This window comes from Pongo abelii, chromosome 19, assembly GCF_028885655.2.
Source record: "Pongo abelii isolate AG06213 chromosome 19, NHGRI_mPonAbe1-v2.0_pri, whole genome shotgun sequence".
Taxonomy (NCBI): Eukaryota; Metazoa; Chordata; class Mammalia; order Primates; family Hominidae; genus Pongo; species Pongo abelii.
In genome coordinates this window covers 92,732,055-92,754,747 of record NC_072004.2, presented here as the reverse complement: position 1 = coordinate 92,754,747, position 22,693 = coordinate 92,732,055, and the positions used below count along the sequence as shown (strand labels likewise).

The 22,693-nt window shown below is 55.1% G+C and overlaps 1 protein-coding gene across 6 annotated transcripts in view; it reads right to left on the bottom strand.

The window, feature by feature from the left end:
* The window catches only part of SEPTIN9 (septin 9), a 217,729-nt gene that overhangs the window by 176,887 nt on the left and 18,149 nt on the right, over positions 1-22,693 (bottom strand). For 2 of the 6 annotated variants that reach the window (XM_024235324.3, XM_054535775.2), the window contains exon 2: positions 15,036-15,092. The exons of 2 other annotated variants lie outside the window; for them this stretch is intronic. In XM_024235324.3, the coding sequence (XP_024091092.2) occupies positions 15,036-15,092 (57 nt within the window). Of the gene's footprint in view, positions 1-1,886; positions 2,808-15,035; positions 15,093-22,693 lie in introns of those variants that run through there. 2 more of the 6 variants (XM_024235326.3, XM_054535777.2) reach the window with 2 other exon arrangements.

The window sequence follows — 22,693 nt, the reverse complement described above, 5'->3', positions numbered from 1 at the left end:
TTCCAGCTCCCCAGGGAGCACCACCCCCCAAAACCCACGCCTCTCTGCCCAGCTCTCAGATCCCCTGCTGGTCACCCATCTCGGCCTCGGCTGGATCATCTATAAAATGAAGGCCGAACCTGAGGCTCCCCGAGGCCCCTGCCAGCCAGGCAGGTGGAGTGACATCCTCCCGGGGCTGGTGGCCGAGGAGGCAGGGGACCCACTGTGGTCTGCCCAGGCTGCCTGGTGGGGTGGTCACTCCGAGGATAGCTTGACTGTGCAAGCCTGATGAAGGTCCTTCTCAGCGCTCCCTGCCCTGCGGCTCCTGAGCAGGACACTGGGCTCCACACCCACCCATCCCAGCGGGCCTGCAGGCCCCCAAGCTCAAACAGATAAGATGCGGTTTCACTGCCGCCTGAGCCTTCTGCCCGTCTCCCCTGGCCCCCTCCTGAGGTCCACCTGCAGTGCCCGACTGGGTGTGCTCAGCGGCACAACACACACCCGCTCCACCAGTCCCAACGTGACATCAAGATGTGGCCCTGAGGCCGGGCGCAGTGGCTCATGCCTGTAATCCCAGCACTTTGGGAGGCCGAGGCGGGTGGATCACAAGGTCAGGTGATTGAGACCATCCTGGCTGACACGGTGAAACCCTGTCTCTACTAAAAATACAAAAAAATATGGCAGGCTCCTGTAGTCCCAGCTACTCGGGAGGCTGAGGCAGGAGGATGGCATGAACCAAGGAGGCGGAGCTTACAGTGAGCTGAGATCGCGCCACTGCACTCCAGCCTGGGTGACAGAGCCAGACTCCATCTAAGAAAAAAAAAATGTGGCCCTGGGAGCAGCGGTGGAGGGGACCACACGTCCTAGAGAGGAGCCACCAAGATGGGCCTCCCTCTCTCAGGTCTCTCAGGGACCCCCCAACACACACATAGTGGCAACCAACAGACCAGGGCCCAAAGCACATAGGGGTTGACACTCTTAGCGACCCCCAGCTCCATGGCCCGTAGGTCACTTCAGAATACCCAAAGCCTGGAGCTTGGCTCAGCCACCCCATATCTCCCAGCCCTGGGCTCAGAGGGCGGCATGAGTGGCAGAAACTGTCATCACTGCTAATTACCGATGACGGCGCTGGCCACGTGAGATGGCAGCCACGGCACCGCATGTGAGTGAAGGGACCAAGGAGGCTGGGCCTGGGAGGGAGGGCCCGGAAACCTGGGGTGAACTAAAGGCAGGGGAGCCCCCTTTCTCTTCATTTGCCGGTTCACGCCCTGATGGGTCTGTGCCTGCTGCAGGGGGGCTGCCAGCGTGAATGGACACACGCACACACATGCACACACACGCACACACACATGCACACACGCACACGTGCACACACGCACACACAAGCCGGGCTCCTCTGAGCGCCGGGAGCTTCCCCCTCTATAATCAACTGCCGGGAAGGCACAGAAATGCTATTTTAGGTAGGAGACCCAGGCAGCCTTGAAGACAGACTTTGGCTGGAAGCAAAAAACAAACCACACAGTGGACAAACCAACCACCAGCCAGGTCCAAGCGCCACCGCCCCAGACCCCAGCCAGGGGGGCAGGTCCCCCGCACCCTCCCAAGGTTTCGGCGCCAACAGCCTCAGCATTGAGAGTGACCATGACATGCAAGAGTGGCACACTGGAAAATGAAAGGGAAGTAGCGAGGAGAGAGGAGAGCTGAGTTTAAATAAAAGCCAGACTCAGGAGAGCTTAGCTTCTGAGACGGCGTTCGTCCCACGAGCTTGGAACCGTCAAAAAGAAAAGAAATATTTCTGTGAAAAATGAGCAAAAGCGCCCTTTGCATGCTTATTCCCCCAAGCATAAATAAAGCCCCGAGTCCAGGGCAGTGGGGGGCGGCCGATGGGGAGGGGGCTGTCTGCGTACCTGAGATCCGGTCCCTCTCCATTCCTACGGATATATTTAGCAGCGGCGGGAGTCCCGGCGTCCCGCTCAGAGGCGGCCTCCCCTTTCTCACCCCCGTCGCCCTCCCTCTCTCAGCCGCCTCCTCCTCCTCCTCCTCCTCCTCCTCCTCCTCTAAAAACACTCTTTGTCTGGTCTAATTTCTTCAATCTGTTGCAATCACGAATGCATCCGAATTACCACATTTCCATGTGCTGATCATATGTTTGTGCTCCAAACTGAAGTAGCATTGTCTCTTCAAAACGGGAGGAAAAAGGGAGCAAAGGAGAGAAATCCAAAAATAGGAGGCAGGAGAGAGGGCCCGAGGTGGGCCCCGAGGAGTCCGGCAGCCCCCAGGGTCTGCCTGCGAGAGTCCCAGAGTCCCGGCCGCCCGGTCTGGTCGGTGGCTGCAGAGGTCCCGAGTGCGGCTTCCGGCAGCCTCCTCTCTCCACCTCCTCCAGCCCCCGCCGCCCCGAGGCTTGCTGCTCCTTTTTAATATCCACTTGGAGATGCTTAACTTAGACTCTTGGAAACCAACTCACAGAGTCAAATTCCTGACAACTTCCAAAGTCTTTCATTTTCCCTGTCCCGCGATGCTACGATTTCCTTGGGTTCAAGTGTTTAAAAAGCCCAGTTCCTGCGTGCCTGCCTCACCTTCCTCTGTCCTGGGCTGGCCCAATCCTTCTTCACCCTGTACCCCAACGTGGCTGGGCAGGAGGAACAGCCGTGCCCCAGGCCAGCGTGCTGAGAAAAGGTTCCGGAGCACCTGCCCAGGAGGAACCCTGAGAAGTCACCCCCCTCCGTCCCGTTAGCCTGCGGTGACAGAGGCAGTTGCCGTCCCCGCCCAGGCAGAGAGGGCGAACGGGACAGGGACTTCCTGGAAGATTCCTACCACACACGCATGAGTCAGTGAGTCTCTAGCCGTCCCCTGGGAGGGAGCGAGTCTTCCTCTCTGGGAACTCGGGGCCCCACTGGGGGATCAGTGCTGTTCCCCACTGTGCATCCGGGGTCCTCAGAGGCTGCTTACCTGGGGGGTCCCCACCAGCACATGGTCAGGGTCCATGCTGAGGCCAAGGGCTCAGCAGAGCAGGTGGGGGTCTACAATGTGGGTCCCTGGGGTGGGGATGGGGGGCATCCTCTCTGTCTTTAAGCTTCACCTCAAGAGTTCATTCAAACCCGAGACACGGAGGCTGGTTCTGTTGGCCCAAGCCTGTTTAAAGAGAATGTGTGTTCGTGCCAAGGCTGAGAGCTCAGGCAATCTCTCCGAAAACTCCTGATTGGCAGCTTCTGTTGAGAAAGGGAGGACGCGTGGCCGCACCACAGAAGCCTTCCTGCCTGGCCGCACAGGGCTGGTGTAAGACTGCTCTGCCCTTCAGACAAAACACTTTTCAGTTTGCGCTGCTCCCCAAGGCCCCCACACAAATTTACAATATTTGCACCCCTCTACCTCAACACACCCCGCAGGCCTCTGAGTTTACGATCCCTGCCCCACAGAGCCAGGTGAGTTACCTGTGACCAGGTGAGGCCCATGCACAGCCCTCAGCTAGATGACAGAGCCAAAGGCCCTGAAGTGCCACTTCAGGCCACAGTTCCGTCTGCTCTCTGCCTGGGATAGGACCCCAAATGCAGTCTCCTTGGCAGAAAGGACATCTTCCTGGGGGGTGGGAAGGACCATTTCCAGCCTTCTGGGAGACATCAAGCAACCACCTCCTCCTAAAGAGCCTGGAGGACAGCCCCACAGGCAGCCGGGCAGTGAGGGAGGTGGGGACAGCATCTCAGCCGAGGTGGGAGGCTGGGGAGGGAGGGAGGGATCATAGGCACTAGAGAAGGCTGAATAATGGCCCCAGGGATAGCACGTCCTAATCCCTGACCTGCAAATGGGACCTTGTTTGGAACAAGAGTTTTTGCATCTGTGATTCAGTTGCGGATCTTGCTGTGGTGAGAGCACCCTGGATGGTCCAGGTGGTCCCTAAAGGCAGTCTCGGTGCTCATACAAGACGGGGGAAGAGGGAGATTCGACACAGACAGGGATGGCCAAGCGGAGATGGGGCCCGGAGAGATCTGAAGACGCTGGTGTTGAAGGTAAGGGCCATGCAGCCACAAGCCAAGGGACACCCACAGCCACCAGAGGCTCGAAGGGGCAGGCGATGAAGGCAGTGGTCCCCAACCTTTTTGGCACCTGGGATTGGTTTCAGGGAAGACAATTTTTCCACGGACCAGGGAGTGGGGAGATGGTTTTGAGATGATTCAAGTGCATTATATTTATTATTTTATTTTATTTTATTGAGACAGAGTCTCGCTCTGTCACCCAGGCTGGAGTACGGTGGCGTGATCTCAGTTCACTGCAACCTCCACCACCTGGGTTCAAGCAATTCTTCTGCCTCAGCCTCCCAAGAAGCTGGGACTACAGACGCCTGCCACCGTGTCTGGCTAATTTTTGTATTTTTAGTAGAAACGAGGTTTCACCATATTGGCCAGGCTGGTCTTGAACTCCTGACCTCGTGATCCGCCAGCCTTGGCCTCCCAAAGTGCTGGGATTACAGACGTAAGCCACTGTGCCTGGCCTTTATTTTTTATTTTTTGAGACAGAGTTTCACTCTGGGATTACAAGTGTGAGCCACTGCACCCGGCCACAAGCACGTTGTATTTATTGTGCACTTTATTTCTATTATTATTATGTTATAATATATAATGAAATAATTATACAACTCACCATAATGTAGAATCAGTTGGAGCCCTGAGCTTGTTTTCCAGCAACTAGACGGTCCCATCTGGTGGTGATGGGAGACAGTGACAGATCATCAGGCGTTAGATTCTCATAAGAAGCACGCAACCTAGATCCCTCACACGTGCAGTTCACAATACGGTTCACTCTCCTATAAGAATCTAATGCCATGGCTAATCAGACAGGAGGCAGAGCTTGGGCAGTAATGCGAGCAATGGGGAGTGACTGTAAATACGGATGAAGCTTCGCTTGCTTGCCAGCCACTCACCTCCTGCTGTGCAGGCCAGTTCCTAATAGGACACACACTGGGGTGGGAACCCCTGCCCTAGAGCCTCCAGAGGGCTGTGCCCAGTGGACACCCTGATTTCAGTCTGGTGACCCTGATCTCGGACGTGTGGCCTGCAGAGCTGTGAGAGGATGGCTGGGCGTTGTTGTGACCCAGCTAGCTTGTGGCCACTCGTTACAGCAGCTGCAAGAAACTGATGCAGCGCCACAGACGGAGCCAGGGCTCAGCTCACTGGAGTTGCTTTCTATTATTCTGTTTCTTCCTAAAACATTGTGTTAAGCCAACCACTAACAACCACTGACTCCGATCGGCAGGAATCGCAGAGGTTTCTTGGTTTGTTTCTTTAATCCCTTTTCCAATTTTGAAATAATATTCCTTGTTGGTTTTTCTGATTATAAATGTAATATCTTTCTTTGTATTGAGTTTAGAAACAAGAGAAAAAGTACAAAGCAGAAACCCCAGCTGGGCAAGGTGGCACGTGCCTGTAATCTCAGCACTTTGGGAGGCTGAGGCGGAAGGATTGTTTGAAGCCAGGAGTTCGAGGCTGCAGTGAGCTATAATCGCGTTACTGCACCCCGGCTGGGTGAAAAGAGTGAGACCCTGTCTCAAAAAAAAAAAAAAAAGAAGAAGAAGAAGAGGAAGAAAACCCATTAACCTCACTCAAAACTCTCCATACGAGCTCCTGTTGTGGGGCAGGGAAGCCCAGGAAGGCCCCACGAGGCTCTGACCCAGCCTGGCTGGCGGTGGGAACTTGGGAACAGCCCCGAGTGAGGGGCCGGGCTATGACTGAATTCATTCACCCAGCCACCTCCCGCACACTGTGCACACTATGGGTTTGACGGCCAGGGCTGGAGCACTTGCTGAGCACAGCCTTGACCCTCAGTTTTACCCAGCATGGTTTGGCCTGAGGTCCATCTCCCCTCCATGCCTGAAAATCCAAACATTTTGGCCCAGGCCGGGGATCACTTGAAATGGAAAACCTGGCAGCACCGATTGGCTCTGAAGAGGCAGGAGTTAGTCATGAGCCGGCTGGGAGGCGAGTGCAGAGGTGGTGGGGTAAGGCCAGCTGAGGGTGGGGGAGGCGAGGGGCCAACCTCTCACCGCGCACGGTGTCTCAGCCTCCGTGTAAGCACTAAGGGGGCACCTCACCAGGCCAGCGCAGACCCAAGCCCCTGTGGTGGATCCCCCGCGGTCTCTCCCTCCAGAGGAACACTGAAGAGGTTTCTGTGGTCCTGTCTTAGATTCAGAGGCACATTTGCATACTAAATGCACTGAGTAATCCTACAGTGAGGGAACCGGGCTTGGTTTAACCCACCTTTTCCCAAATTGGACCAAAGGTTGCTGTCCCAGGAAGGCAGGGCCCTCAGGCCCACGGCTTTGGGAAACTCTGGTTGTGCCAGCCTATGAGCCCAGCTCCCAGCCAGCCCACACCCTGGAGTGGGCACTGTTACCCAAAAGCCCCTTCCAGACAGTTCTCAGGGCGGCATCCCTGTCCTTCACCCCCCATAGACCCCTGGCCACTTTTTTGCGACATCAGCATCACTGGTTCACAGCTCCGCTTAATTGCAAAGTGGGGCTCGGCGGCACAGGCCGGGCCTGGCAGGGTGGGAAGGAAGAGCGAAGGCCACTTTGTCTCCAATAGCACTGGCTGGGCTCTGGAAAGGCCGGAACCCACAGACAGGAAGGAAGTGTCACACTCAACCTGCTTTGCCTCAGCCCGGGGACATCTTGTAGAAAGAAGTTAGGTGGTCGTGGCCGGGTATGGTGGCTCACACCTGTAATCCCAGCACTTTGGGAGGCCGAGGCAGGTGGATCACGAGGTCAGGGGTTCGAGACCAGCCTGACCAACATGGTGAAACCCCGTCTCTACTAAAAATACAAAAATTAGCTGGGCGTGGTGGCACATGCCTGTAATCCCAGCTATTCAGAAGGCTGAGGAAGGAGAATTGCTTGAACCTGGGAGGCAGAGGTTGCAGTGAGCCGAGATCGCACCACTGCACTCCAGCCTGGGCGACAGAGCGAGATTCTGTCTCAAAAAAAAAAAAAAAGTTAGGTGGTCATTCTTCAGTCTCTGGCTTGGCCTAGGAACTGCTTCTTTTTCAAGATGCTATCAAATGCCTCCTCCATTAGGAAGCCTTCCCTGCTTGCTCCCTCCACTCCTGTCCTTGCCTCAGAACATGGCCCGGCCCCCAAGGACAATCCTGACATCAGAGCCTTCTTGGTAGAGATTTTCCTCCTCCATGGAAATTCATACTCCAAACTGAATATGTGTGCAGACTGAGTCCCTGTTCCCATGTGAAACAAAAGCGAAAGGTGCAGGTCACCTGTCTTTCCCCACCCCTTCTCACAACAATCTGGGCTCCACAGGGGCCCAGTAGGGGCCAGGTCCAGTTCAGCCGCCCCAGGCGCACCATCCTGGGCACCAGCGCCTCTGTCCCCTTCCACGAAGCCCAGCTTCATCCCCCGGTACCCAGGGGGGAGGGGACACATACCAGGCATTCCCCAGGGTGGCCTGTGCTCCCCACACCAGGCCAGGAGGCCCTGGGGCTGGTCCAGCCATCCAGAAAAGGGAGCAGGCACTCCAGGTGACGCTGGGCAGCAGGGGCCTTTGGGAAAGGGCCTTCGTAGGATCGGCCCCACCTTGCTCCAGGCGTACACACTGGGGAAGGGTCCTGCGCGGAGGTGGAGAGAAGGCATTTTTGGCTGAAAGGATGCTTTCTGATGCTCTGGGCTCGGATTTGCTGCCATCTTCCATCTCCCTTCACCTAATACAGGTTCCAGTAAATCCTCCATGCTGAGCACCAAGCTATAGAGGATGCACAACCTCTCACTTTAAAAAGTGACTTTTCCTGCTGGGTGTGGTGGCTCACACCTGTAATTCCGGCACTTTGGGAGGCCAAAGTGGGAGGATCACTTGAGGCCAAGAGTTCAAGACCAGCCTGGGCAACATAGAGAAATCCCATCTCTACAAAAAAAAAAAGTCCAGGCACAGTGGCTCATGCCTGTAATCCCAGCTACTTGGGAGGCTGAGGCGGGAGAATCACTTGAACCTGGGAGGCAGAGGTTGCAGTGAGCCGAGATCATGCCACTGCACTCCAGCCTGGGCAACAGAGCAAGACTCCATCTCAAAAAAAAAAAAAAAAAATTTTTTTTTTTTTGAGACAGGGTCTTACTCCCTTTGCCCAGGCTGGAGGACAGTGATGTGATCACAACTCACTGCAGCCTCAGCTTCCAGGGTAGCTGGAACTACAGGGGTGTACCACCATGCCCAGCTAACTTGTATTTTTAGTCAAGACGGGGTCTCGCCATGTTGCCCAGGCTGGTCTGGAGCACCTGAGCTCAAGTGATCCTCCCACCTCGGCTCCAAAACTACTGGGATTACAGGCGTGGGTCACCATGCCTAGCCTGAAAACATTTCTTTTAAGAATTAGCCAGGCATGGTGGCGCACAACTGTAGTCCCAGCTACTTGGGAGGCTAAGGCGGGAGGATCCCTTGAGCCCGGCAGGTTGAGGCTGCAGTGAGCTACGATTGTGCCACTGCACTCCAGCCTGGGGGACAGAGAAAGACCCTGCCTAGAAAGAAAAAAGAAAAAAAGAGACTTTTCCATTCATTTCCTGCTCATCCTCAGACTCAACCACTTAAGTTTGCTTCCCTGAATTAAAAATGAAGGAGCTCCGTCCTGGACTCTCTCCTGCTGACCCTGCTACTGTACCTGCCAGCAGAGCCGGCCAAGACCCTCCAGGCTGGCCCCAGCCTGGCCCGCCTACAGCCTCCCAAGCAAGACGGATTCCCAGGCTGAGGCCAGCTGCATTCCTCTCCGGAATCTTTCTCCACTTTTTATTGTGCCTCAAGCTTTGGCTGTTCCTAAATAAATACAATCCAGCTATCTCTGCCCTTGGGGCCGCTGCAGGGTTTACTGGTGCAAACCGCCTGGGCAGGCCTGTTGCTTTAGGAGTCCTTCCAGGTTAGCGTGGAAGGAAACCAAGACAACGGAGAGAAGCAGAAGCAGCCTGGCTGGGCCCAATTCCACTCTCACAGCCTCGTGCTCAGCCATCCATTCGGGCTGTAGCCTGACAGGAGCTGGAGCTGGCGCTCCATTCCTAGAGGGGGCCCCTGACTGCCTCTGCAGAGCGAGGGAGGTCTGGGGGTGCAGAGGCCAAGGGCCTTGCAGAGTTTGTCCCAGGCCCCCTGAGTTTAAGCTTCTCTGCAGCCAACAGAAGACTCCCCTGAAAGCGGGTGTCTTTCATCCTGCTTGCTCAGTAGGTGCCCAACAACCGTTCACTGGATAAACAATGAATTTGTGGATCCAACGTGAAGATGATCTAAACCAGCGCCCCCCCATAGAACTTTCCACAATGATGTCAATGTTCTGTATCTGCCGTGGTCAATATGGCAGCCACATGTGGCAGTGAACGCTTGCAATGTGGAAGGGCTACCAAGGCAAAGTTTCGCATTTATGTTAAATAATTTAAACTTAAATAGTCGCAAATGCCTAGTGCCTGCCCTGTTATACAGACTCTTTTGGTCACCTTCTTCTCCTCCATAGAGACATTGCATTCGCCATCAATGTCTTACCTAGGAGGCAAACGGAGAAAAGCTACTCTTTAGCCAACGCAAAAGAAGGCCAATATTTGCATTTTAAGCTAGTTTTTTGGCCAGTTCTCCCAAGCATCTCCTATCAAGGTCAGTCCAGCAATATCTCCTGACTGCCTGCCACGCACCAGGAAAGCATCCCGCCGCGGCTCTGGTCCGAGGCTGTGGAGGACACAGAAATAACCAAGGCCAAGCTGATAGAAGGGATGTGACAAGATGGCCCAAAGTCACCCTGAGCCAGCTGGGTCCAGGAGCATGGAAGCCCTGCTCTCCAGAGGACAAGTGGCAACCCATCCAGGAAGGCCCAAGCACTCAGAGCTAGGAGTGCAGAAGCAGGGGCTCCAGGCTGGAAAGCGGTATCAGGGCCAGGCTGGGCGGCAGCACGAATCCACACTCGAGGCTTGGGGGCGGAAACTAAGGGCTCTGTGAGTAAGAAGACCGGGTCCAGGTCTAATGTAAATGATCGGGTGGAGGGATCCTATCACCCGGTCCCCAGCACAGAGGAGGGAAGCGGTAATCGTCCTCTAAATGTTGGCCGTGGACAGGAAAAAGCCACAGCAGGACACGGATGGGGAGGACAGCACCCGCTGGTCCAAGGAGGGATGATGGAGGCCCAACCAAGACATGACCATGACCGGGGCAGCCTGTCCAAGGGCCAGTATGCGGATGGCGAGTTGATGAGATCTTGGCAGCCTGTTGACCTGGGGGTGCTGGGGAGGCAGAGGTCAAGGCCAACTCTGAGATTTCCTGCTTGCGAACCTGGGTGGGTGGCAAGGCTGACATCAGAGAAATAGAGGAAGAGCAGGTAGCTATAGGTGAGAGAGGAAGTAATGAACTAGGGGTGCCTGCAAGAGCCCAGGGGCAAGGTCCTCAGGCAGCCAAGATGCTGGTGGTCTCTTCCACGACCAGCTCCCTCCACGTGGCACACTTTTGTCTGCATGGCTGGGCATGGGACGCCTGTTCGTCTGACACACTTTGAGCAGCTACTCTGTGCACTGAGGCAATGTGGCACGGTGCCCTGGGGAAATAGCGAGGAGGCACTGCACAGGCCCCACCCTTCTGGCATTTTCTGTCTCCTGGGGATGGTGGCAGTTAAATAAGTGACAGCCAATTGTCAGGAGAGTTGTGCTCTGATTCACCAGGTGGAGACAGGCACTCCTGCCGCAAGAGGCATGGGAACTGGCATAGGATGAAGGGAGGGAGCGAGCACCAGCCCAGGCCCTGCCCGCACAGGGCCCTATTTTCACATCTTCTTGTGCAGGCGTCCCCCGTGAGGGCAGAGACACCTGCAGTGCTTGAGGGAGACTTCCTGCAGGCGGGGGTCGTCCATCTACAGCGGCCAGGTGGGGAGGTGCATCAGTGTCCTGTGGCTGCCATGATGGACCACAGCTGTGGGGCTTGAAAAAAATGGAAGTGGGTTCTCTCCCAGTGCAGAGGCCAGAGGTCCAAAATCAAGGTGTCAGCAAGGCCACACTCCCTAGGAAGGCTCTGGGGTGGGGTGGGGGGGGTCCTTCCTTGCCTCTTCCCAGGCGCTCCCTGGCCTGGGGCTGCGTCACTCCATCATCTGCTGCTGCCTTCGCGTGGCTCTTCCCAGTGTGTCTGCGGCCTCTCTGCTTCTTTTAAGGACACCAGTTGTTGGATTTAGGGCCCACTCTAATCCAGAATGACCTCATCTCAAGATCCTTAACTACTTACATCTGGAAAGACTCCATTTCCAACTCCCAGGTCACATTCTGAGGTTTTTGGTGGACATGAGTTTGTGGGGGACACGGTTCAACCCAGGAGAGAAGGGATGATGGGGGCACTGGGGAAGAGGCCACACACCCCAGAGGTATTGGAAGATGGAAGAGCAGGACCCAGTGACACAGGATGTCAGGCAGAGGAGTTGGCTCCAAGGATCCCAGCCGGGGTCTGAGGGCCAGAGGGAGGGAAGCTCAGGCACCATTGAGATTAAATGCTCCGTGCACCGTGGGAACCAGGGCAAAAGTCAGCTGGACGCTCAGTCAGGGAGGTAGCTGCCTGAGGCACAGAAAATGAGCGAATATGGTAGAGGCTACCAGAAGGCCACTCGGAAGGGCGCAGTGGTAACATCTAGAAGGGCTGAGAAGCGCGTCTCCACAGCCCAGCCAATCCACCTGGGGAAACACACGTTCCCGGCAGTGCTAGTAACAGAGAAGACCTTTGGCGATGTCACCAGTGGGCCACGGGACAGGCAAACTCTGCCTCCCCACACAGAGGAACACTCACTAGCTGCCAAAATAAATGAACCAAGGCTACGTAGATCTACACGGATAAGTCTCCAAGCTATCACGTTGTGGGCACAAGCAGGGCAGCCACTGACTCCAGTGAGGCACCAACGATACAATGCTGACAATGGCATTCAAGAGGAGACAGACCTAGGCTGTTCCGACACACGATGCTGATGACCGTATTCAAGAGGAGACCAGGCCGGATGTGGTGACTCACACCTATAATCCCAGCACTTTGGGAAGCCGAGGCAGGTGGATCACCTGAGGTCAGGAGTTCGAGACCAGCCTGACCAACATGGTGAAACCCTGTGTCTACTAAAAATACAAAAAAATTAGCCGGACATGGTGGCGGGTGCTGTAATCCCGGCTACTAGGGAGGCTGAGGCAGAAGAATTGCTTGAACCCAGGAGGCGGAGGTTGCAGTGAGCCAAGATGGTGCCACTGCACTCCAGCCTGGGCGACAGAGCGAGACTCTATCTCAAAAAAAAAAAAAAAAGAGGAGACCTAGGCTCCTCAAACACACCACTGCCCAGCACAGACATGCCTGCCCGGGGCCAGATCCCAATCCAGAGGGATGGGCACCACAGCAGGAGCGGGGCTGGGATGGAGAGGGTCACCCAGGGCTGTGGCTACGCCTGCAATGTGTCACTTCTTAAGCAGGATGGTGAGTACACAGGTGTTTTGTTACCTTATTCATTATATTTTTTTTTTTGTAGCTCTAACAATTCCATTTTTTTAAAAAAAAAAGGAGAGAAAGTGTGTGAGCTGACCAAAGGGTTGATCGTGGTGTCATTTAAGCTCTTGCCAGAAATGTCATCCCTGGCCCAGTCCCAAACACAGCCTCAAGAAGAGCCTTCGTCCTTCTGGGGAGGGCAAGAGTCCCAGACACAGGAGATTGGCCAGATGTGGATCTACAGAGAAGTTGGGCTGGGAGGATGGGATAACAGACAGTCATCTGGGGAGTGTCAAATGCGGAGGCCGGAGATGCTGGGGCGTCTAGGAATGAACTCCTGCCTGGACCAGGGTCTTAGCAGCAGGGAGGCAGGGAGAAAGGCAGAAGCCAAGAAGATGAGGAAAGGGTGTCTCGGGCTGGAGCCCACAGAGGCCCACAGAGGGAGGACCCCGTGTGTCAGCAGGCAGTCCCACGCAAACCCAGATCACCAGCTTGCAGCTTTGGGCTTCAGCAAATTATGCCTTAGTCTTCCAAGCTGAGCTGTGATCGTGGCTGCCAAGTGCTGACAGCACAGAACCAGCCAGTCTGAGCAGAGGGAAGCAACCGCCGGGGGAGGCTGTGTCCACGCAGCCCAGGGTGCCAGGCTCCCAAGATGCAACCCCCACAAGAACTGGGGGACCCTCCCCACCCATTCCACCAGAAGCTGGCCAATGAGAGGGAAGGAGATGGAGAGGCAGATGAGATGCGGAGCCAGAGAAAAGCTCCCCAGAAGCACAGCAGCGGCTGGGCTGTCCAGTGGTTAGTGCCCAACATGACTGCGATGGGCGGAGCCCCTCTTAACCACAGCGCTGAATCATGCAGCTGCCCAGGGGCCTCCAGCCAGAGCATCACCCCCTTCTTCCCACATACAGTCCCATCCTGTACTGCAAGGGGCCTCACATGCACTCACACGGACACGGCATCCCCTCCACTCCCACTCCCTGTAAAAAAGCCACCCTCTCCACCGTCCAGGCCTGGGGGTGCACAGTCCACAGGCACTGCAGCCACCTCTGGAGGGCAGACTTAGGAGGCGTCTGTGCTGTCCCCACAGAAGCAAGCTCAGGATCAGAAGCAGGCTTTGGGTCTAGAATTCTGAGGTCTCAGGTGCCAGTGTGGTCTGGAACTGTTCAGTTTCATAGCCACTAGCCACACGTAGATATAAGTGGAAATCCGTTTAAAATAAATAAATAATTCTATGCAAGTAAATGAGTGAATAAAATAAATGTAAACATTTATACTTCGAGTGTGCAATAGACCCAGGTTGCTAAGTGGCTACCATACAGGAAGGCGGAGTGCGGATATATAGAACAGACCCACCATCACAGAAGGTTCTATTAGACGGAGCTGGTCTAGAGCATGGAGGTGGCGGTTCCAGATGGGCACATGCCCTTGCCCCCGTAGGTGCCTTGTCCTGGCAAGACAGCTGTCTCACCTTGTTCTGAAGGAAGCCCTGGTCCACAGGCGCTCTATTTGTGTGGATTTGCCTCCAGGTCCGTGTCCTTTGGTACCTTTGTCTCCTCTAGAATGGCTAATTCACGAAGGCACAGTCCCTGCCTGTCTGCCACCATAATGGCAGCCAGGGGTCTGGCACCCAGTTGGCCCCCAGCACATATGCACAGGTGACCACGCCATCTCTGCTCTTCTCAGAGCTCCTCGTCTCCTAGGGGAGGTAAGTCCATTCATTGCTGTGACCCATCATCCTCCCCAAATAGAAAAGCCACTAGATGGGCACCTGTCCCAGCCTGGCCGCTGGAAGTGACAGCCAAGAACCACGTAGGCTCCCAGAAACAGAGGCACTGTCATGGCCACACTGGGGTCAGGCAGGGGAGATCGGGGACACCCAGTGGGGAGAAGATGACGTGCAGACTCAGCCCTGGGGGGCAAGGGCTGGAGGCAGAGCCCTGACCTCTCTGTCCCACTCCCCTGCCCAGGCTGCACCTGGTGGTTGGTAGAGTCCCTCCAAGCCTATGAGCTGTAACTCCTGTCCTGGACGGCCAGCCCCAGAGCTCTGATGGGTGCATCTGTTTCCTTTCCCTACTGATTAGTGTGGAAAATTTCCAAACACAAGGAAAAAGCAGAAAGAATAGCACAGTGACCATTGCCAGAGGCCCACTTACTTCCTTCTAGATAACACCGGACATATCTGCTCTATCCTGGAGCATCTTCCATCCTGCAAGGTTGCAGGGAGCCCACAGATACTAAACCAGCACCGAGAGGCTCACGGCCAAAGCCACCTGTCCATGGCACGTCCATCCCCCTCAGCACCTCAAACTAAATCATCCAGCCCTATCTATCTCCTGTTCTCTCCTCTGTCCCACACTCCCTGAGCCTGGGGGTGGCTGCCCCTGCCCCCACAAGGATCATCTCCAGCAGGGCAGCGTCGACAGGCCTGGAAGCCACCTGAGTCCAAAGCCGTCAAAGACAGCAGCTCCCCGGGAAACAAGCAAGTGGCCCCACTCATCCAGGGAGGCCAGGTGGGGAGGCAGGTCCCAGACCAGAAGAACGAAGGGGCCCCAGCACAAACACACCCATGAGCTGGGTGGGGCCAGGGCGGAGCGAGCCACCTACCTGGGCCACTGGAGTCACCAAGCCTCCGGAGCCGGCCACTGGAGGTCCGCGTGCCTCCTAAAGACAGAGACAAAGGGCAAAGGTCACACAAGGCCACTGGTGCTCTCCCTCCAGGTGGATGGTTAACACCAGGAGTGTCCTTGTCTCTGCTCCTGCTGTGAGTTCCAGAGCCAGAAAGAGGGCCCATCTGGGGACAGAGGCCCTACTCCCCCAGGTAACCCTGGACCCTGGAGGGATGACAGTCACTGCTGTCTGGCTGCTGGCGGGGCCCTGGGCCAAACCTTCACACACATCCTCCCCCAAGCCCTACTGCCCCTGTTTTGCAGAAAAGGAATCTGAGTCTCCACAGAGTGTCACTTCCCTGTGGCCACACAGTGAATGAGAGTTGCACACAGGTGAGCCCACGTCCATCAGACTCCAAACTGGGCTGTGCCCAAGCGTGTCTCTGCTGGACGGAGTCTCCTCCTTCCTCCATGTCCATCCGTCTTACGAACCAGGGTTTCCCTACACCAGGGTCTACAACTCACGGGCAGTCCTGACCCAGCCGCCTTCACTCCCAGGGCTGGGTGCAGCCGGGCTGGATTTGGGGATGGAGTGGGACAGGCTATTTTTACCTTTTGCCCCAGGAGGGAACAAAAACAGAACCTCATATTAATGCAGCCTCCCGCGGCACGTGCTCTCTCTGCACACACACAGGCCTTTGCCTGGGGCTGCTCGTTGGAGAGGCTCATGGCAGGCAAGTCCTAACTCGAGATTTGCCGAGGTGCTAAGCCGAGCAAACCTGAAAGGCTGCCAGGAGGAGCGGCCCTGGGAGCACAGGCGGCCACCCTATTGCTGCAGAGCACGGCGCTCTGGGGATGTCCCCTGGGCAATGCCATACAGCCACCCTTCAGAGAGCTTCAGGGACACATAACCAGCCCAGCCCCACCAACAGTGAGAAAAGGGATCAGATAGACCCAGACACCTCCCTGCATCTGATCACCATGCTGGTTGCTGGTCAAAGATGCCAGTTCCTCCCTGGAACCCTCCAGAGAGGCTCTTGCAGCATCTACCCATCCATCCACCCACCCATTTACCCCATTCACCCATCCATCCATCCATTCACCCACCCATTTACCCCATTCACCCATCCATCCATCCATTCACCCACCCATTTACCCCATTCACCCATCCACCCATCCATCCACCCATCCATTTACCCCATCCACCCAACCCACCTATCCAGCCCTTCACCGGCCCACCAATCCACCTATCCATTCACCCATCCACCTAATCCACCCATCCATCAACCCATCCACCCATCATCCATCCATCCACCCACCCAATTACCCCATTCACCCATCCATCCATCCATTCACCCACCCATTTACCCCATTCACCCATCCACCCATCCATCCACCCACCCATTTACCCCATTCACCCATCAATCCATCCATCCACCCACCCAATTACCCCATTCACCCATCAATCCATCCATCCACCCACCCATTTACCCCATTCACCCATCAATCCATCCATTCACCCATCCATCCATCCATTCATCCATGGACCCCATCCACCCCACCACCCCTCCACGCATCCCACCCATCCACCCAACCCACCTATCCAGCCCTTCACCCACCCACCCACCCACCAATCCACCTATCCATTCACCCATTCACCCATCCACCTAATCCACCCATCCATCAACCCATCCACCCATCATCTATCCATCCATCCACCCACCCACCCACTCATCCTTCCTTTTATCCATTCCACAACCCCACTCCTAAACTGTGACCAGATGGAAATGGGTGCAGCCAGCTTGTTTCTAAAGGCTCAGAGCGGAGGTGGAGTGAACTGCCCACCTGGCCTTCGTGTCCAGCTGCCCAGGCCTGTACCCATGTTCCATAACTACAGGACACCAGACTCAGCAACTGGCAGCAGAATGGGCACAGTGTGTCCTTCGTGGAACTGGTGTCAACAGGGTACCCGTCTCTACTAAGCCTGAGCCTCTCTGGTGCTGGGGGAAACCCTAAGATGGGCCCCAATTTTAGTTGAACCCATCCTCCAAAACGCATGTGACACAAGGCTCCAAAGAGGGTGTGGGGTCGTGACTCCTGGAGTAACCAGGGAGGCCTCATGGAGGAGATGAGGACAAAGCTGAGCCTTGAAGGAGGGGCCAGAGGATGCTGAGCAGGGACACCCACTTCTGCTTGCGAGGGTCTGACGGCAAGCTGTGAGCTGTACCTTAGCTCCGATTCACCCAACCCACAACCCCAGCAGGCAGGTGCTCCCGCCCCATTTCACAGAGGAGGAAGTGAGGCCCAGGGCTGGGCAAACTGCCCAAGGTGGCACAGCTGCGGAATTCACCTCCAGCACCCCCAGCCTGCCCCAGCTATGTCCGTGACCTCACCCAGCATCCTCCTCTTGGTGCCCACTCACTCTGCTCACTGCTAAGCAACAAAAACCCCACCAGGAAAACCCAGGGGTTCCCGGCCAGTCCCTCCAGACAGAAAGGCAGACCTCGGCGCAGATCTCCAGGAAGCGGGGATGGAGGGGCCAGCATCTGCCTCCCAGAAATGACAGCCCCCTTAAGACCAAGAGAGACGGCCCGGAGTGCAGCTCCGGTGGGCTGCCCGGGACCAGGAGGGGAGAGGAGCGGGGAGGAGGATGAACCCTGCTCCCAAGGCTGCTGAGCGGCATACAGTGAGCCTGGACCCTCCAGCCCCAGCTGAGCTCACTTCCACGATGGCCGTGAGCACCCCCTTCACACACCTGACTGGAAGCCGCACTGCATATAACGCACACGGGGTCACTATCCCCTGTTCCACACATCTCCACGCACATACCATCAGTGCACTACTGGGACATTCTGCTGTCCGAGGCTGAGTGAACCAGAGCTCTGCCCATAAATCTAGCACACCCCACTATGGAAACAACGGGGGGTAAGGAGGGGCCGCCCAGCAAAGAATGGGACACACGTTCCTGAGGACAGAGTCACTTCTGGCTGAGACATCTCTGCAGGGGATGCCGGCAACAAAGGCTGCCCTGTCCTCCTCCCTGGGCCAGATGGACACCACCCCTGCCTTCTGCCCCCTGGCACCGGGCAAAAGTAAAATAGAAGAGGTTCCATCCAGGTTAAACACCCCAGGGCCTCTTATCCGTAGGAAACATGCTGTCCCACTCTCTCCAAACCCAGCATGGGGGTGGAGAAATGGTGGGGAAAACAGCATCTGTCTCAGATTTCTTGGGTGGAGTTTTTGTTTTATTTACACTGTTTATTTTTCTGATTTCCTAAAACGGGCGTCTGGTGCCTGGCAGCCGTTGGCACAGAGAAGACGCAAAGCAAACTTCGTTCATAAGAAGGGGGCGAGCGCAGCCTGAGCGTCCCCTGCTCTTGAACAAATTGCCAGGCTCAGCGCAGCCGCTGCTGCCACCGCCGTTCCCAGGAAGAGACCTCTGGCCATGAGCAGCTCCAGTTCAGCTCCTTGGACCTAATTATTCAGGCCTGTGACTGAGTCCAGCAAAGAGGTAGCTGGAAAAGTCTCCAAGACATCTAACGATTCCGTGGCTCCAGTTGAGAACTGAGTTATCTTTATGTGATTTTAAAACAAAACATACTCAGAAGAGAAGACAATTGAAATCTAGCTGTCTGGAGTCATCCCAGATGAAAGTATTTGAGTTTTGGGAGGCAAAGGAGGCAGGAAAGCCTGGAGTCAGATGATCAAAATTTGAACGCAGACCTCACCAGGCCCTTGCTGTGGGCCCTGGGAGATGACTTCCGTTTCCTGAGTCTCAGCTTCCTTGGGGACAGAGATGGTGCTTACTCATAGGTTATTCCGAGTAAATGAGGTCACATAGCCCAAGTACTAGCACAATGCCTGGCACAAAATTAAAACTCAATAAGTGATATTATTATTATTATTACTACTTTTGAGATGGAGTCTTGCTCTGTCACCCAGGTTGAACTGCAGTGGCACGATCTCAGTTCACCGCAACCTCCGCCTCCCAGGTTCAAGGGATTCTCCTGCCTCAGCCTCCCAAGTAGCGAGATTACAGGCATCCACCAACAAGCTCCGGCTAATTTTTGTATATTCAGTAGAGACAGGGTTTCACCATGTTGGCCAGGCTGGTCTCAAACTGACCTCAGGTGATCTCCTGCCTCAGCCTCCCAAAGTGTTGGGATTACAGGCATGAGCCACTACACCTGGCTGTGATATTATTATTATATCAATATTATAATAGTTGGCCAGGCATGGTGACTCACGCCTGTAATCCTAGCAATTTGGGAGGCTGACATGGGCCAATCACCTGAGGTCAGGAGTTCGAGACCAGCCTGACCAACATAGGGAAACCCCATCTCCACTAAAAATACAAAAATTAGCCAGGCGTGGTGGCATTCGCCTGTAATCCCAGCTACTCGGGAGGCTGAGGCAGGAGAATCGCTTGAACCCAGGAGACGGAGGTTGCAGTGAGCCGAGATCACACCATTGTACTCCACCCTGAGCGACACAGCGAGACTCTGTCTCAAAAAATAATAATAAATAAATAAATAAAAACACACTTTGACGAGATATGGCAAAAGACAGCAGAAGGCAGGAGTCCGGGGACCCACCATGGGCCGGCGCTCCAAGCAGAAAGAAATGCAGCACTCACAAGCCAGAGAGCAGGTGCTGAAGACAGGAGACGAGTGGGGCTCCCTAGTCCTGGAGAGGACAGGGTAAGCCTAGGCAGGAAGAGCAAACTTAGGGCGCCCCATGCAGTGTCTTCTTGTGGAACCAGCTCAGGGCACCGACAGCACAGCCCCTTTCCAGTAGTGGAGACCAGGTCAACTGCCCGGTGCCCTCCCTACTCTTTTGCCCCAATTCCACCAAGTACAGCCCCCTTTGGGCACAGCAGTTTTGCAGGGGTGGACACTGACCCATATATCTAGGAGCCCAGAGGCTTCTTTCCCTTTATTTATTTATTTAGAGATGGAGTCTTGTTCTGTCGCCCAGGCTGGAGTGCAATGGCACCAGCTTGGCTCACTGCAACCTCTGCCTCCCAGGTTCAAGTGATTCTCCTGCCTCAGCCTCCTGAGTAGCTGGGATTACAAGCATGCACCACTACGCCCAGCTAATTTTTGTATTTTTAGTAGAGATGGGGTTTCACCATGTTGGCCAGGCTGGTCTCGAACTGCTGACCTTGCGATCCTCCCACCTTGGCCTCCCAAAGTGCTGGGATTACAGACGTGAGCCACCACACCCGGCCAGGGGCTTCTCTTAATGGACTTTCCCCAATGCATATAATTTGAGGAACCTAGATATAAGAAAGACATAGAGCATGAAGATCTTTTGTTTGTTTGTTTATTTTCAGAGGTGGGGTCTTAGGTGGCCCAGGCTGGTCTCAAACTCCTGGTCTCAAGCAATCCTCCTGCCTTGGCCTCACGCTGGGATTACAGGCACGAGCCACCACGCCCAGCTATTTTTTCTTTTACCTGGGTTTTTATGCTAGAATCTGGTAAGTCACAAGGTGGAAATGTTTAAACAGGCACTCAGAATCTGAGCAGACCCTATTTGATGTATCATTGTTGTTACTTTAATGATTGAAATGCACCCAACACACCCGCCTTCTCAAAGGTCATTTCAGATCCTTACAGACCCCACCTGTGAGGTAAGACAGCTACTCCAAACCCCTCTGGGGGCTCAAATAGACCAGACTTCTGAACCCCTGGGCAGAGCAGGGATGGGGCTGTCTCAGAGGAGGGTGACACCACCACACCCCTGCTCTGCCTTTGTGCTGACAATGAATGAGGCCCGGACAGTCTCTCCTCTATCAAAAGTCACATTTTCTCAAAAAGGAGCTTTTTAGAATGAGGCGTTATGACAATTCAATTGTGCATAAACATCCATTTTCAATAACGACAGAAGTCATCTACAGAAAAGAATCTATTCCTGGCCGAGCACAGTGGCTCAGGCCTGTAATCCCAGCACTTTGAGAGGCCGAGGCAGGCAAATCATCTGAGGTCTGGAGTTCGAGACCAGCCTGACCAACATGGTGAAACCCAGTCTCTAATGAAAATACAAAATCAGCCTGCATGTTTGTAATCCCAGCTACTCAGGAAGCTGAGGCAGAAGAAGCACTTGAGCCCAGGAGGCGGAGATTGCAGTGAGCCGAGATCGTGCCATTGCACTCCAGCCTGAGCGACAGAGCGAAACTCTTTCTCAAAAACACACACACACACACACACACACACACACACACACACACACACACACACACAAAACAAACAAATCTATTCCCATTTTTTTTTCTTGAAACTCCTGAAAGGCCAGGTGCAGTGGCTCACGCCTGTAACCTCAGCACTTTGGGAGGCTGAGGTGGGAGGATGGCTTGAGGCTAGGAGTTGGAGATCAGCCTGACCAACACAGCGAGACCCCATCTCTATTAAAAAATAATAAAAGTTTAAAAAGCTCTTGAGATAGCCCCTGGGGAAAGGTGAGTCGTGGAGACCCTCATCCGGGTCATCCCTGCCTCCCCCGTTTGTTTCCCTGTGGCTCCTTCCCACTTTGAGCCTGGGGTGGGGGCGGTTTGAGCCTGGGGTAGGGGAGGTTTGAGCCTGGGATGGGGGCGCATAGAGCCTGGGATGGGGGTACTTTGATCCTGGGGTGGGGGTGGTTTGAGCCTGGGGTGGGAGCGTCCAGGATGCACAGGCTTCACCCCCTTTTTCTGAGGCTCAGTTTGCTCACAGGAGCTGTGAAGGGCTGGATCAAAGTCAAAGGTTTAAATTCCAGACTTATCTCCAGACTTAGAGGACAACTAAAATACTCAAGCTTATCTCCAAAGGAAGCTGAGATAAGGAGATAATGGCCACCTCCCTCTTCTCCTCCCCTCTATCCTTGGCCTCTGCTACCTGGAATTGTGTCCTGAAGAGGTACACTGGGCACCAGGCCCTCCTGGCCTTGCCCCCATCCCCTCCCTGGACATAGAACAACCTTTCCCCACCCTCAAGGCTGACATCTGGGGCTGTGGATCAAAGTCAATTTATTCATCCATGAGGGGAGCAACCTCCTTGCCTTGGGAACTTGCTCCTACAGGAGAATAAACACTGTAGAAGGCATTGTTCTCAGTGGTGGTGCACGCCTGTAATCTCAGCTACTCAGGAGGCTGAGGCAGAAGAATTGCTAGAACCCAGGAGGTAGAGGCTGCAGTGAGCCCAGATCATGCCACTGCACTCCAACCTGGGTGAAAAGAGCAAGACTCTGTCTCAAAAAAAAAAAAAAAAAAAAAAAGAACAGCACCCTGTGTCAAGGTCAGGGGTCTCAGCCATCCTCCCTGTGAAGTGGAAGGGGCACCCACCAGCTCCTGTGAGAAGGAAACAGTCTACCCAACTACAAAATGCCAACCAAAGGAGGCAGCACGCTGGTTCTGGTGCGGTGCCCTTGGCTTCGTTTGGGGTAGGAGGAGGGTTAGGGAGAGAGCCAAAAGCCAAAGAAGGCCCATGGAGGCGGCCCCTCTCTTGGTGACCAGCCCCTCTCTTGACGGCAAGCTGCCAATAGTATCTGGCTTCCAGGTTGGGGAAGGTGAGATCAGCTCATACCGGCCCAGGGCCTTGCTCTGCCTGCACAGGCAGCAGGCGTCCACCTCACCAGACGGCCCTGCTCATCACAGGGCATCAGTGCCAGCCAAGGACCCAC